This window comes from Bidens hawaiensis, unplaced genomic scaffold, assembly GCF_021521415.1.
Source record: "Bidens hawaiensis isolate Kalapana, Puna unplaced genomic scaffold, B.hawaiensis_p1.1 tig00031489_1, whole genome shotgun sequence".
In the NCBI taxonomy this organism is placed as follows: Eukaryota; Viridiplantae; Streptophyta; class Magnoliopsida; order Asterales; family Asteraceae; genus Bidens; species Bidens hawaiensis.
This window is the reverse complement of record NW_027495314.1, coordinates 4,563-21,540: the sequence shown is the minus strand read 5'-3', so window position 1 is coordinate 21,540 and position 16,978 is coordinate 4,563. Positions and strand designations below refer to the sequence as shown.

At 39.5% G+C, this 16,978-nt stretch overlaps 1 protein-coding gene across 1 annotated transcript; it reads left to right on the top strand.

The window, feature by feature from the left end:
- The first annotated feature begins 1,405 nt into the window (after positions 1–1,405).
- Positions 1,406–10,301, top strand: LOC143582193 (protein NRT1/ PTR FAMILY 5.10-like). The gene is made up of 4 exons (XM_077064816.1): positions 1,406–1,564; positions 1,626–1,843; positions 7,913–8,445; positions 9,357–10,301. Exons 1-4 carry the CDS (start codon positions 1,420–1,422, stop codon positions 10,171–10,173), a joined length of 1,713 nt encoding a protein of 570 aa, XP_076920931.1. The 5' UTR covers positions 1,406–1,419; the 3' UTR covers positions 10,174–10,301.
- The last annotated feature ends 6,677 nt before the right edge of the window (positions 10,302–16,978 follow it).

The window sequence follows — 16,978 nt, the reverse complement described above, 5'->3', positions numbered from 1 at the left end:
GATTTGCTTATATCTTAATTGTAAGATGTTAATTGTAGCAAATAAGTAAAAGTTAAAGAAAAAACAATCTGTATAAAGCAAAAAAAACTCTTATAGAAACTAAATCAATAATTTTAAATATTTATTGGGTACTTTGGTGACCGACTCAACCTGATGAAAAGAGTTTCATGACTCAACTCACTCCGACAGAAAAAAAAAGTCCATAACGTGCAAAAAGTAGGGGTGTAAACGAGTCGAGCTACTCGAGATCAGCTTGTTAAAAAGCTTGATCGAGCCGAGCTGAATCGAGCCTGAGCCCGAGCTCGAGCCTAAAAGTAAGCTCGTTTAATAATTGAGCCCGAGCCCGAGCTTCACTTATCGAGCTCGAGCTTAACTTATCGAGCTCGAGCCGGCTCGCAAGCCTAAACGAGCCTGTCATTTATATAATTTTTTTAAAAATATATTCAATAATAATTAGTTAATATATATATAATGTTATAAAAAATAAATAAAAATAACTAAATAATATATATTTTTTATACATAAAATTATAATGGAAAAAAATATATAAAAATAATTATAAAATTGTATAAAAAATAATTGATAAATAATAAATGAGCCGAGCCCGAGCCGAGCTCGAGCTTGAGAATCAACTCAAGAGCTCGAGCTTTGAAAATAGAGCTCGAAACGAGCCGAGCTCGAGCTCTGTGTAAGTTAAACGAGCCGAGCTCGAGCCTAGTCAAGCTCGGGCTCGGCTCGACTCGGCTCGTTTGCACCCCTAGCAAGAAGGATATATACAAAGCGATAAAATATCAAGAAAATAATACTTAATTTAACACAACACTACTAAGATCATACGTAGTGAGGCACTTTCTCACCCAAAACGCCCCTAAAGTTCCTGAAATACCATCCCGGGACGCCTTGGGTGTTTTTATGTGGGGGGCACTTCCCACAAAACGCCAGAAGGGAGAGAAGTGGGGTGTTTTAATTGGTTGCTTTATTATATTTGTTGTTTTTAATATAAGAAGAATAATAAGGTAATGATTTGAATGGCTCTATTCATCACACAACTTGGTTGTAAAACGCCCCTATGATGATGTAACGTCATATGACGTAAAACGTTCCCAAAAGTTTCATTCACTACACATAATTCTAATGCAACTATTTCTTTCAAATACAACATTTTCCGGATGTAATTATATGAAAACGTTACATTAGTTCTAATGTGACTTTTTGTTATTTAACTGTTTTAAAATAATATAAAGGCTGCGCTACGTTAGTGAAACTTTTAGTAGTGTGTATACAAACCGCTCACCGCTGAGAAATAGTAAAATATTTATTGAAAAGATAACATCTTTTATACACTACATGTATTGATATGGTTTTTGGATGAGAGGCATATACCACATTCCAATGCATGACTGCTAGCTTGACTTTAACATGGATGACGACGGCACCACCACACACTCCGCCGGAGTTCAATCTCCGCTGCTCAACAACTTCGTCGACGGCGCCGTTGACTACAAAGGCCGTCCAGTCCTCCGATCCAAATCTGGTTGCTGGCGATCCGCATATTTCATCATTGGTAACGTTAATTAAACACACTCAGTTTAGCATAATCTTATTAACATGTTATATATATGCAGGTGTTGAAGTGGCGGAGAGATTTGCATATTATGGAGTGAATTCAAACTTGATCATATACTTGACCGGACCCTTGGGCCAGCCCACGGCTACGGCTGCCGAGAATGTAAATACCTGGTCCGGAACGGCGTCGCTTCTTCCCCTTGTCGGCGCTTTGGTCGCGGATACTTTTCTCGGTCGATATTGGACGATTATTATTGCTTCTTTCCTCTATATTCTGGTTTGCCATCTTTTCATCTTTGTTTGAAGATTTTATTTTACCGAAATTGAATTACCAAAATTGACACATTTGATCAAAAAATTTGCAAAAAGGCATTGAAATCCCAACCAATTAATATTCGATGAGATTTGCTCACATAAGCCTTTCCTTGGGCACCAACATGTCTCCCTTTTAAAATGACTTGGCATATTTATGATGTTGTTGGCGACTAGGCTAGGAAGTAGGAAGGTGCCTTGTCGGGGCCTGCCAGGCTCCGTTGTAGCTCTATCAGTAGAGGCAAGTGAATAAGTTTAGACGCAAGAACCCAACCCACAAGTTACAAGGCCAGTGCAATTGAGAAGAGGTGAAAGAAAGAAAGAAAACACAACCTGAGGGACTACAAGTTAACATAGAAGAAGAGTGCAGGGTTATCTAATTCCTTTATAAGTCATGATGCCCTTGTCATGGGTGAGGAGGTATGTTATAAAAGTTTGTTAGATCTTTCTCCTCTCATCCAATCTTCTGTAACCTTCTCATCCCCGTTCTATTGAGTAATGAAATTACCCCTTTCCTATCAATACACTTCATTGGTGCTTTCATTGACCATCGGCACCATGGCTGATGGTATTCGATTCAAGGTGTTAGATGATCATATCAAATCACTACAAGACAGCCATCGAGATCTCTCTTCTCAACTCGCCTCTGTGGCTGATGTGGCTCTCCTCGAGGATACCGTCAACAAATTGTGTGTTCAGGTGGGGTTATTAGCTAAACGGAAATCCAGTGACTTCTCCGGTTCGTCGAGCTCCGGTACGTATGAATCCTCTATTCTCGGTCGGCACAAACTTGCACCGATTAATTTGCCTCGCTTTTCTGGTTCTCATCCGGAACGTTGGGTGGCTCAAGCGAATCGATATTTCGAGTTCTATCGTATTCCAGTGGAGGAACGGCGGTTTATCGCGTCGTTTTATTTCGACGACGCCGCCGCTGATTGGTATGATTGGGTGGATAAACACTCTCCGATTCATAGTAAGCGGAGTTTACATCGGCTGTGATTCTTCGTTTTCGTCCGAAAAACATAGAACAACCGGAAGGATTATTGGCTAAATTACATCAGACGTCAACAGTTGAAGAGTACCGTCAGCGTTTTGAAGAAATTTCGAATCGCACCATGGTGGCTCTTCCACCGGAGTTTCTGATTTCATGTTTTATTTCGGGACTCCGTTTAGATATTAAACAGTCGGTTCTGATTCATAACCCGACCACATTGGAAGATGCTATGGAGAAGGCCTAACTACACAAGAACCGTATTAACATGGAACGTGACATAGGCCGCCCTTCTTTGGGCTCGGGTAAGCCCATTTTATCAACACCTAAACTTCAATCCAATTTTACTACTGGGCTTGTCCAAAATTTCCTAACTACACCTACGATCCCAACCAACCACTATGGGATTTCCAGCCGAGTTATCTCAGAAAAAGGCACTGGGTCTGCGATGAAAAGTATACCGCTGACCATAAATGTCGCTCGGCTCCTCAACTGCTCTTCTTTGATGACGATCCGGGGCCGGAACAACATTCTGACTTGGTTTTGGCCGATACCTTGCAAATGGATGAGGTAAAATCTCATTCTACAATATCTTATGATGCACTTGTGGGTGGTTGTTCGGCTTCCACTCTTCGATTTATAGGGTCGGTGAAAGGTCAGTCGGTCCAGGTATTGTTGGATGGGGGCAGTACTCACTGCTTCGTCCAAACGCGCATTGCTAAGTTTTTGAATCTTGCAATTGCTCCTTTCTCGGTTTTGGTCGGTAGTGGGGAACGGTTATTGTGTTCTGGAGTGGCTAAACAGGTTGAATTGGTTATTCAGGGCTCACCGGTATGCGTTGATTTCTTTGTTCTACCTCTTCAAGGTTAGGATATGGTACTGGGCGTTTCTTGGTTATCCACATTGGGTCCGGTGATTACTGATTATGCAAACGCCATATTCGAATTCCATTTAAAAGACACTAGGGTGGTTTGGCAAGGTGACCCCACCCTAACGGTTGATCCTATTCAATTTCATGGGTTAAAACGACTGGCTCACAGTGATGCTATTGATCAATTCTTCCAATTAACTATTTTACCACCTCATATTGACTCCTCTTCAGTACACCCACATGACATTCAGCAACTTTTAACTGAGTTTTCACAGGTTTTTCAACCTCCCAATGGTCTACCATCGGCCCGACCTCAAGACCATAGCATCACTTTGTTTCCTAATTCTGCCCTGGTGGCAGTTTGCCCTTATCGGTATCCTCATTTTCAGAAACAGGAAGTGGAAAGATTAGTTAAAGACATGTTGGAGCAGGGTATTATTCGCCCGAGTTGTAGCCCATTTTCTTCTTCGGTCCTGCTTGTTCGTAAGAAAGATGGGACTTGGCGCTTTTGTGTGGATTACAGGGCTTTAAACGCTATTACGGTTCCGGACCGCTTCCCGATCCCTACGATTGATGAGTTATTCGATGAATTACATGGGGCTGTTTACTTCTCTAAACTCAATTTATTGTCAGGCTACCACCAAATTCGTCTTCAAGAAGGGGCGATTGACAAAACTGCATTTCGAACGCATGATGGGCATTATGAATTTCTCGTGATGCCGTTTGGTCTCACAAATGCTCCTTCAACCTTTCAACGTTTGATGAACGATATTTTTCGACCATTTTTAAGGAAATTTGTCCTTGTGTTTTTTGATAACATACTTATATATAGCTCTACTTGGACCGATCACTTGTCGCGTCTCCGGTTAGTTCTCCAAACTCTCAGTGATAACAAGTTGGTTGCTAAAATGGCCAAATGTCTCTTTGGTCAAACAACAGTGGGCTACCTGGGTCATGTCATATCAGCCCATGGTATTGCAGTGGACCCCGATAAAATTGAGTGTATCAAGAACTGGCCAACCCCTAACACAGTTAAGGATGTGCGTAGTTTTTTGGGGCTGTCCGGTTATTATCGCCGATTCATACACCATTATGCCTCCATCGCAGCACCGTAGTCTGACTTATTAAAAAAGGACAGTTTTACTTGGACTGCTTCCCAAGATAAAGCCTTTTCCACTCTTAAAATGATGCTGAGTTCTAATCCGGTTCTGCGCTTGCTAGACTTCTCTAAACCATTTACGGTTGAAACGGATACCTCGGGGACGGGCATAGGTGCAATTTTATCCCAAGACAAACAACCAATCGCTTACCATACTCTCAAGTTGAGCCCTCGGATGCAACAAGCTTCGACCTACCAACGAGAGATGTTTGCTATTACCCAAGCAATCGCTAAATGGCGTCAGTAGTTGTTGGGAAACAAATTTCAAATTATTACAGATCAGCAGTCTTTAAAGAACCTCCAGGATCAAACTATACAAACCCCAGATCAACAAAAATGGCTTGGTAAGTTGTTGGGGTATGAATTTGACATTCTCTATCGGCCCGGTAAACTTATTGCAGCTGCTGATGCTTTGTCTCGGGGTTTTTCTTCGCATATGATGGCCTTTTCTAGTCACGATTCATCATTTCTTGATTCCCTCCGGACCGCACTTCAAACCGACATTACACTTCAAAAGGTAATTTCTGATATACAAAACGACACGTTGCTCTTTCCTGATTATCAAATCCAGAATGGTTTGTTATTATTTCGGGGCCGTCTTGTGATTCCGGATATTTCAACAATTAAACAGCACCTTTTACTTGAGTTTTATGCTTCACTCACCGGCGGACACTCCGGAATTACCCGCACCTTTCATCGATTATCCTCCACATTCTTTTGGAAACACATGCGCCGGGATGTTAAAGAATTTGTTGCTAACTGTCAGACTTGTCAACAAGTCAAATCTTCTTCCTTATTATCAGCTGGGCTGCTACAACCGTTGCCGATTCCTTCCTTAATTTTTTAACACATCGCCATGGATCTCATCACGGGGCTGCCATAATCGCATGGGTAAACAGTTATCTTGGTTATTGTGGATCGATTATCCAAATATGCACATTTTGTGGGTCTACCATCCACCTTTTCCAGTTTATCGGTTGCTACCAAATTTGTGCAAGAGTTCGTAAGATTACATGGGGTTCCGTTAGACATTGTGACGGATCGTGACCCTCGTTTCATGGCTGACTTTTGGAAGAACTTACACCGTTTGCAAGGTACCATGTTTTCCTTTAGTACTGCGTACCACCCACAATTCGACGGTCAAACCAAAGTCCTTAACAAATGTGTCGAAATGTACTTGAGGTGTTATGTGATGGACCGCCCCTCCGATTGGTTCAAGTTTTTACCTTGGGCGGAATATTGGTATAATACATCATTTCAAACAGCAGCTCAAATGACCCCTTTTGAGGTTGTCTATGGCCGGAAACCTCCTAACTTGACCCGTTATATCAAAGGTTCCACTTTCAATTCATTGGTGGAATCCCAGTTACTTGATCGAGATGAGGTTTTGGGAACCCTTAAAAACAATCTGCTCCGGGCACAATCTCGCATGAAAACGTATGCTGACACTAATCGCCGCGACCTTCAGTTTGCGGTGGGTGATTGGGTTTTCATTAAATTGCAGCCCTTTCGTCAACATTCGGTCCACCTTCAACGCCATTACAAACTCAGCCGCCGTTTTTTCGGCCCTTGTCAGGTTTTGGAACGTGTGGGACACGTTGTTTACAAACTCCATCTGCCCCCGGAGGCCAAGATTCACAATGTTTTTCACGTGTCTATGTTACGAAAGTGCACGGGCAAACCGACCAAGCAGGTTACACCCCTACATTTGGTGGATTCCTCCTCCACCTTCAAGCTACAACCAGCCCGACTACTGGCCCAACGCACCATTATTATGGGCTCCTCATCCATTCCTAAATATTTAGTCCAGTGGGAAGGATTAACCACCAGTGAAGCAACTTGGGAAGATAAGACCACCATGCAACAATCTTTTCCAACCCTTCACCTTGAGGACAAGGTGAATTTTAAAGCGGAAGGGTGACGCAAGAACCCAGCCCACAAGTTACAAGGCCAGTGCAATTGAGAAGAGGTGAAAGAAAGAAAACACAACCTGCAAAGCTGAGGGACTACAAGTTAACATAAAAGAAGAGTGCAGGGTTATCTAATTAATTATTTAATTCCTTTATAAGTCATGATGCCCTTGTCATGGGTGAGGTATGTTGATTGTTATAAAAGTTTGTTAGATCTTTCTCCTCTCATCCAATCTTCTGTAACCTTCTCATCCCCATTCTATTGAGTAATGAAATTACCCCTTTCCTATCAATTGTGTTCAGCTTTATATTAGCTTTATAATCGATACACTTCATATCCTAACTAGGTTACTTGTCAATTTTTTAAAAAATAATATCTCATGCCCAAGGAGCTTAGTTGCGTAGCTGAATAAGTTTAGGCGACCAGTTATCCTAACTATATTGGTTGGGTATTTTTTCGATGCTATTTTGTAAACCTTTTTTTTTTCAAATATGTTTATTTTGGTAATTTTCTTTTTATTTTGTCATTATTGTTATTATTATTTGATTTGTCATATACCTTTAAGTTTATAAATTAGTCGATTATTATTATATCTATAATCCTTTCCAATGTGGTGTAGTGGTAGGAAACATGGGTTTCTCAATAGAGACCCAAGTTCATTCCATACTCGCAACACTTTGGGAGGAATATGGGTGGCTCAATAAAGGAAGACTTGGATCTTGGTGATCTCCAGTTCGATCCTAAGAGCGTCCGGGTTTTACCTCTAGTGGGTCTTTGGATGGGTTGGTTTTCCCATAACTGGAGATAACTTGGAGGCGTTTAAGGGCTCCGTATGGCTGGGTTGGGCCAGTTAGCGGCGGCCTTTTGCTATTGGGTAGGCATTTTATGTTTGTTGGTTGTTAAAAAAATATATTATAACTATAGTCTGAACTCTAGCTTGAATATTAGAATGAAATAATATAGCTTTATCATTTTTTGTTTTCATTTAATCAATAAAAATATAGTTAACAATTTTGTTTTGTTTATTGTAATTCTTTCACTCTTCACTTTGAAATTTTAATGATCACAATATTAAATCGAATTAATTTGGAATGATGAATAGGCACTTGCATTGCTAACTTTTTCAACAATGATTCCATCTGACTGTGAAAACACCATTGATGGCTCATCATGTTCTCCAAAGATTCAAGTTATCATCTTTTTCTTATCTTTATATCTCATGGCATTTGCTCAAGGCGGACACAAGCCCTGTGTGCAGGCTTTTGGTGCTGACCAGTTTGATGCAGATGATCAAGAAGAACTTAAATCCAAAAGCTCGTTCTTCAACTGGTGGTATTTTGGTTTATGTGGTGGGTCTACACTTGGGATCTTTGTTGTTAGTTACATTCAAGAGAACCTCAGTTGGGGTCTTGGATTTGGGGTTCCTTGTATCATTATGGGTTTTGCATTGATCATATTCTTGATTGGAACCACGAGTTATCGGTTTCAAGAGAAAGCTCAGGAGAGAAGCGCTTTTATCCGAATCGGTAACGTGTTTGTTAAAGCAGCACGCAATTGGCGAACTAGCTATTCAATTGTATCTCCTCAAGAACAAGCTTGTGGTACCTTGTCTCCTCAAGATCCTCGTAAGTTTAGGTAAATTTTAAATATCACAAACTATAAAATAATTAATATCTTGTTTATTTCTTGTAAATGAACCAAACACGTGATACCTTAGTTGAATCATACCTCGTTCAGTTTGTGTTTTATCCATATATAGCCGAGGTATTGGATCACAAGGAAAAATTTCGCCTCAAGTACTAGTATACTACCATTGCATTTTAGGCGCAAAGGTTGTAGACGAGCGTAAAAACCTCACACTTAATTAAGTGTGCTTGGGGTACGGTAATCCAAGGATGACCTCTTTGGACGTCTCTACCTAGCCAAAAACAAATCCATGAACTTCTCGTAGGCAAATCGGGCTATATTGGTTGATCTAAGGAACCGGATGTTACATAACTAAGGGAAAGTTCAAATATGTTTAGCGAACATGAACATTTTTTTTCTTTTAATTTAACTAAAACATAAGCAGTTATTTCATTCATTTATGTTCAAGAACTACGTTCATTTATGTTTGTTTAAATTTATTTATTTGTTATTAATAATACTAAGTGGGTCATCATTTACATTTTCGTTTATTTGCATTTGTTTTTCAAGCTTTTATTTGGGTTCATTTTTCAATTATTTGATGGTTTTAGACTTTAATTTGATTATTGTTGCTACTTCTAAAATGTTGTATATGGTCGAATCATGTGTAGTGATGATATTTAGACTTCAACAAAGATAGTGCTATCTACTTTTGATTGATGTTCGTATGTGTCCACTTATGTTCATTTAGTATATTTACAAATGAAACAAACAAACACATGAAATTTATTTTCTTAACAAATGAACACAAACAAAAAAATTTATTCATGTATGTACGATAAAAGTTAAAGATGGAACATGAGAAAGTCTTCATTCAGTTGTTTAGAGGCCTAATCTAGTTGATATTGCGTTAATGGCAGATTTCTTAACAAAGCTTTGGTTTCTCGCGATGAATCGAACAGAGATGAACCTGTTTGCAGCATTGAGGAGGTGGAAGAAGCGAAGGCGGTTCTTAGACTTGTTCCAATATGGGTCAGTTGTTTAGCTTATGCAGCTGTAATATCTCAAACTACCACACTGTTCACCAAACAAGGAGCTATAATGGACCGGTCAATCGGGTCTACCTTTCAGGTTCCTGCTGCCTCACTACTATCATTCCTCAGTCTCTCGGTTGTCATCCTAATTCCCATCTATGACACCATTTTAGTTCCTGTAACCAGAACTGTTACAAACATACCTTCTGGCATAACAATGCTTCAAAGGATTGGAACCGGGATCTTCATATCTATTGTTTCAATGGTTGTTGCAGCTATAGTTGAGTCAAAAAGACTTAACGCGGCTTGTGAGTATGGATTAGTGGACGATCCAAGTGCGGTGATCCCAATGAAGATATGGTGGTTATTGCCTCAATATTTTTTGGCTGGTGCTTCTGAGGTGTTTACAGTAGTTGGAATGCAAGAATTCTTTTATGACCAAATGCCAAGTGATCTCAAGAGTGTAGGTTTAGCACTTTATCTCAGTATCATGGGAATTGGTAGCCTTTTGAGCGGTTTTCTTATCACGATTGTTGGAAAAGCGACAGGTGAAAATGGTGGAGATGGGTGGATATCTGATAATTTGAATCGCGGTCAGGTTGATTATTTTTACTACCTTCTTGCCATGATTAGTGTAGGGTCATTTGCGATATACATATATGCAGCGAAATCATATGTTTATAATCGATCAAGAGCCTTGTGAAGATTGTTCTGAATTGAAGTTCATAGATGTTGCAAATGCTAATTTGCGGTTCTATTTGAAGTGTTGTGATCGTCTAACAACGTCATAGAATATAGATAAGGAAATTATGCATGAAATTATTACATCATGGAAACTATGACTTAATGCTGACTTGAGCAGTTAAAGAACTGGTGATGTCAAAAGATTGGGTAAAAGAAAGGTCAAGAAATAAATAAATGTGAAGATGTTTCACTTTCTTATGTAACTTGTTTTCTTAATTTTAAATAGCATGGTAGATTCAATGTCTAGATGTACTTTCAAATTTGCTTTTCCTTTCTGCAAGTAATAACATCATAAGTTTGTTATCACACTTTTGTTCTTTCTATCTTTTGTTTTTTCAATTTATGCTTCTCTGATTACCAACATTTGGTATCAGAGCTCGGTTGATCAGTCCAGCTTATGCCAAAATACATCCGAACAGAAGACATGTCTGTTGCTACAACCTCTGGTAACTCTAAAGATTCCAGTTCAGTTTCACTACAAATACCCACCTTAACATCCACGAACTACACCACTTGGGCCGTCAAGATGGAGGCTGTTATGGATGTACAAGGGTTGTGGGACTCTGTTGAACCACCGCTTAATGCAGTTCTTGATGAAAAGATGAACAAGACTGCACGTGCATTTATATTTCAAGCAATCCCAGAAGACGTCCTATTGCAGGTGGCAAAGAAAAGGACGGCGAATGAGATCTGGGAGTCATTGAAAACAAGGTACGTAGGCGCTGAATGTGTGCAGAAAGCACGCCTACATACACTCAAGAGTGAGTTTGAAGCCTTGAAGATGAAGGACGGTGAGTCGATTGATGAATTTGCTAGAAAACTAAGTGGGATGATCTCAAAATATAGTAGCCTTGGGGCTACTCTCGAGGACGAGGTTTTGGTAAGAAAATTGTTAGATTCGGTTCCTGAAAAATACATTCAGTCGGTGGCATCGATAGAACAAACGGATGTGGACGATATGCCATTCGAAGAGGCCTTTGGTCGGTTGAAGGCGTATGAAGATAGGTTGAGGCTTCGCCAAAGAAATCAAAGTAGTGATAGTAGTTTGCTGTTCATGAAGGCAGAAAACTACTCGAGTTCAAAGGGTCCGGGGAGGACTCAATTTTCTGGTACTCGAGGGAAAAGCGACCGGGGTGGTCGAGGTGGTTCAAGAGGGCGAGGTAGTAACCGTGGCAGGGGTAATCGTGGCGGATATGCTGGGAAAAATGAACAGAGAAACAACTCAAGAAACAAAGATAAGAAACACATTAAATGATTTAAATGTGAACAATATGGTCACTATGCATCGGATTGCAAAGAAACAAAAGAAAGAAGGGAAGAAGCAAACTTAACTGATGCACAAGAAGAAGAGGGTGCATTGATGTTAAGCATATATGGAGAAGAAATGCCCACTATGGTGTTATTAAATGAAGACAAAGTGGTTCCAAACCAAGAAAAAGGACAGATTGGTGAGGACCGCGACACGTGGTACCTCTATAATGGGGCAAGCAACCACATGACGGGAAGGAAGGAATTGTTTTCTGTTTTGGATGAGAAGATAACGGGATCGGTACGTTTCGGAGATGGGTCGAAAGTTCAGATCAAAGGTAAAGGAACAATTCTATTTGAGTGCAAGATTGGCGAACAATGTGTCATCACAGGTGTGTATTTCATTCCTGTTTTGCATAGCAATATTATAAGCTTGGGATAGTTGACCGAGGAGGGATATGATGTGAGAATGCGGGGTGAACACCTAACTGTACATGACGAACTAGGGCGGTTGATCATGAAGGTGCAACGGTCAGTCAATAGGTTGTACAAAATTGTCCTCAAAGATACCAAGCCTGTTTGTTTACATGCAAGTTTGGATGACGAGGCTTGGTTGTGGCATGCAAGATTGGGGCATGTAAACTTTCATGCTTTAGAAACAATGGGAAGAAAGAAACTGGTTGATGGCATACCAATAATTAAACACCCAAATCAAGTTTGTGAAGGGTGTGTAATGGCTAAGCAGGCAAGACAACCCTTTCCACAAGAATCACTTTGGCAGGCTAATCACCCATTAGAACTTATCTATGGTGATCTCTGTGGTTCGATAACGCCACAAATAGAAGGTGGAAACCGGTACTTTTTCTTTCTTGTTGATGATTATTCCTGGTTTATGTGGGTATACTTGATTAAAAACAAAGATGAAGCATTGTCTATATTCAAGAAATTTAAGACGCTGGTAGAGAAAGAAAGTTCTCACAAGATCAAAATGTTTCGATCAGACCGCGGTGGCGAGTTTAATTCTAATTTGTTTAAAGAGTTTTGTGAACAGGAAGGAATTAGAAGACAACTAACGGCTCCTCACACTCCGCAACAAAATGGAGTAGTAGAGCGGCGTAATCGTACAGTTATTGAAGCAACTAGAGCTATGCTAAAGACGATGTGTGTGCCAGAAACTTTGTGGGGCGAGGCTGTTCGACATGCTGTGTATGTTCTCAACCGGGATCCAACAAGAAGAGTAAAAAACATGACACCGTATGAGAAGTTTAAAGGAAGAAAACCGACACTCAAACACCTTAGAGTTTTTGGCTGTGTCTACGTGAAGAAGATTGGGAACCAAGTGACAAAATTGGCCGATAGAAGTGTTGCAATGATAAACTTGGGAATCGAAGAGGGTAGTAAAGCGTATCGGCTATACAATCCAAATACAAAAAGGATTGTAGTGGGTCGAGATGTTATTTTTGAAGAAAAGAGGAGATGGGAATGGAGTAATGTTGATAAAGTGCAGCCCATACCCAAGGTGGGTTGTATAAACGTTCCAGGATATGAGGGGGAGGGAACCATTGAAACCAACTCATTCAATAATGAAGAGAGTCAAAGTTCAACACCTGTGACACCAGTTAACCCTAATTCATCCCCATTTCTTTCTGATCATGATGGTGGAGGAAACTCAAACGAACAACAAACCCCGATTACTCCGGTGTCGAGTTCAACCCAAAGTAGAAACATCTAGCAATCACCTAGTGTTCTCGATCACACACCTTTACAAGGGTTCGATCAGTTCAAGGTATTTACAAGAGGACCGCACAGATGACTGATGAGGAAGTACGAGACCTTTATGACCAAGAATTATTGTTGGCAGATGATGAGCCCACAACATTTAATGACGCCGTGCAGTATGTTGATTGGCAACGAGCAATGGAGGCTGAATTGGAATCAATTAAGAAGAACCATACTTGGACCTTAGTTGATTTACCAGCAGGTCACAAGCCTATCGGTCTGAAATGGGTCTACAAATTAAAAAAAGATGCAGATGGTCAGATAACAAAGTGCAAGATGCGATTAGTCGCGAAAGGGTATGTCCAAAGAAAAGGAATTGATTTCGAAGAGGTTTTTGCTCCTGTGGCCAGGTTAGGAACAATCCGGCTCATATTCTCGATGGCAGCTAAAGAAGGGTGGATTGTGCATCATCTTGATGTTAAATCCGCATTTCTTAATGGAGATTTACTAGAAGAAGTGTACGTCTCGCAACCTGACGGTTTTATCATGAAGGGAAAGGAAAATAAGGTATACAAGCTCAAGAAAGCACTTTATGGATTAAGACAAGCTCCGAGGGCTTGGAATGCTCGTCTTGACAAATCACTCAAAGATCTCGGTTTCACTCGATGCGCTCAAGAACAACCTGTGTACAAAAATAAGTGTTCGAACTCACTTCTTATTTTAGGGGTCTATGTCGACAACCTCATCGTGACCGGGACAAGTGAACAAGAGGTTAAAAGGTTTAAAAGAAAAATGATGAAAGTATTTGACATTAGTGATTTGGGCCTGTTGTCTGACTATCTTGGGATTGAGGTGAAACAAAATAAAGATGGAATAAGTCTGAATCAGTCCGGGTATGCTAGGAAAATTCTAAAGTTTGTTGGGTTGGAGAATTGTAATCCCTCAAAGTGGCCAATGGATCCGAAGCTACAGTTAACTAAAGATGAAAATGGTGAATGTGTGGACGAAACTATGTATCGTCGTTTGATCGGTAGCCTCCGTTATTTGCTCCACACAAGGCCTGATTTAGGGTACTCGACTGGTGTTTTGAGCAGATTTATGGAAAAGCCAAAGGTTTGTCATCTCCAAGCACTGAAGCAGGTTTTAAGGTACTTGAAGGGTATGGTTGGATTTGGTTTAAAGTACAGAAGAGGAGGTGATGGTAAACTCTTGGGGTATAGTGATAGCAGCCATGGTTTGGATGTGGAAGACAGGAGAGGAACTTCAGGTATGGTGTTTTATTATTCAAATAGTTTGGTTACATGGGCCTCACAGAAGCAAAGGAGTGTCGTGTTGAGCTCGTGTGAAGCGGAGTTCATGGCTGCTACATCAGCCGCTTGTCAGGCGTTGTGGTTGAGAAGTTTGTTAAGTGATTTAACAGGAGAAGAACCCCAACGGGTGAAGTTACTGGTTGATAACGAGTCGGCTATCGCACTAATGAAAAATCCCGTGTTCCACGGTCGTAGCAAACATATAGATACAAAGTATCATTTTATTCGAGAGTGTATCGAACGGGGACAAATTCAAGTGCAACATGTTAGTGGTGAACTTCAAAAGGCTGATACATTAACAAAGGCACTACCTCGAGTCAAGTTCACGGAGATGAGAGCACTGATGGGTCTTGAAGTTCTTGGAGATCCAGGTCAACATTAAGGGGGAGAGTGTGACTTAATGCTGACTTGGGCAGTTAAAGAACTGGTGATGTCAAAAGATTGGGTAAAAGAAAGGTCAAGAAATAAATAAATGTGAAGATGTTTCACTTTCTTATGTTACTTGTTTTCTTAATTATAAATAGCATGGTAGATTCAATGTCTCGATGTACTTTTAAATTTGCTTTTTTCCTTTTTGCAAGTAATAACATCAGAAGTTTGTTATCAAACTTTTGTTCTTTCTATCTTTTGTTTTTTCAATTTATGCTTCTCTGATTACCAACAGAAACAATATACACGTTTATTCAGATAGTTCATATTTTCCTTATGGAGTAGTATGTGTTTTGACTACAAGCAAAAGTCAACCCGACAACAACCTACCCGGCTTCAAGAATATGACCGAGTTGATAAGACTTTTGTTTGCAGCAACTGAATATGTAAGTGGGCTAGGGAAGAGCGGAACTTAAAGCGAGCATAACTTTTGATCTGTCTGGAGCTACTTTTGTTTGGAGCAACTGCATATGTAAGTGGACTAGGGAAGAGCTGAAGTTAAAACAAACATAACTTTTGATCTGTCTGTAGCTACAAACCCATAAATATGAACAAAAACGTCTCCTAAAATTGGACAATCACCCCCAAATCCCTCATGTGGAGACCTAATTTTGACTTTTGACAGTTTTTTTTTTTAATTTAGCTATTTGATTGATTTCGTTTTTAATCGTAAAAAATCTGAATCTTGGATCCCTAAAGGCTAACCATTTTATGGTCAATAAAAAGATAAATACTTCAAAAAAATAGAAAAAGGAAAAGAAAGAGGAATGTAGATTGGGCCTAAAGGAAGGTCCACTGAATTCTGGGACCATATTAGGCCTAGTTATTTATATGTGCTATAAAAGATATTGGGTCAACTTTGAAATATTAATAAAAAGGTTAACCCAAATTAAAACGGTCTAGTTCTTCATATAAGTAAAAAAATTTATTCATGTGTATATGGGTGGTATGGATTTATTAATGCACAATTATTTGAAATTGTTAGCTTAACTAAGATCAGATAAATGAAGCCTACAGAAAACCTATAATTTTTCAAGACAACTTTGAAAGTAGGATTAAAATTGTACTTGGATCAACCACGTCCTCTCACAAGATATAAAAATAAAAAAATTGTGTGGTTGGTTGACATGCTCCCAATATTGTTGGTTTGTCCATGCCCACCATGGCATACACTAAATGCTAACACACGCTTGACACTTAAAAAGAGTATTCTCCTCCCATCTCCTATCCCTAAATCAAAAAATACACTAAAACTCATTAAATTTATACTCTCTATTTTAATTAAATAATACTTTTCATACTTTTTATCATTACCTTTTCTTTTTTCTTCACTCACAACCACTCTCAAAATATATTAAAAAATTATAGGGGATGAACATTAATTTTTCAAATATACAGAAAAATTACTACTTTTTCTAAAATATAAAACTCTTCACTCACAACACCCTAAATCACTCACTACTTTTAGAAAAAGTAGTGATTTTTCTGTATATTTGAAAAGTTACTGTTCAACCCCTATAATTTTTTAATATATTTTGATAGTGGTTATGAGTGAAGGAAAGAGAGAAGGTAATGATAAAAGATATAAAAAGTATTATTTAATTAAAATAAAGAGAGAAAATAAAGTAAGTTTTAGTGTAATTTTTGATTTGGAGATAGGGGGTTGGATGAGAATGCTCTTACCTGATGTGATAATCAGCAACGAAGGAAACAACGATCATCACCTTCCTTAACCGGTTCTTGCTTGTCCCCTGCATGAAACAATAAAAAAAATCGATTTTCAAAGTAGTCATTGATTAATATACAATCAATTGGTACTGGTTGCTGTGATTGAAATTGGTGAAATATTGCAGCAATCGTCATCTCCAAAAGCGTATATTTTCGTAGCAATTTCAAACGATTAGGGCATCGATTTGGAACCAATTTCAAGCGACGTGGGGAGAGAATGAAGGAGAGGAACCGCTGTATGAAATAGATTGGAACTGCCCAGGCAACTCCTGTTTAAGTGATCATCTAGGTCCAGGATTTCATTTCCGTGATTTTCTAATGCTGAGATAA

Coding starts and splice junctions, on each gene's coding strand:
- LOC143582193 (XM_077064816.1), top strand. CDS start 1,420: ATGGATGACGACGGCACCACCACACACTCCGCCGGAGTTCAATCTCCG. Junction 1,844..7,912: donor CTTCTTTCCTCTATATTCTG/GTTTGCCATCTT, acceptor AATGATGAATAG/GCACTTGCATTGCTAACTTT. Junction 8,446..9,356: donor CAAGATCCTCGTAAGTTTAG/GTAAATTTTAAA, acceptor CGTTAATGGCAG/ATTTCTTAACAAAGCTTTGG.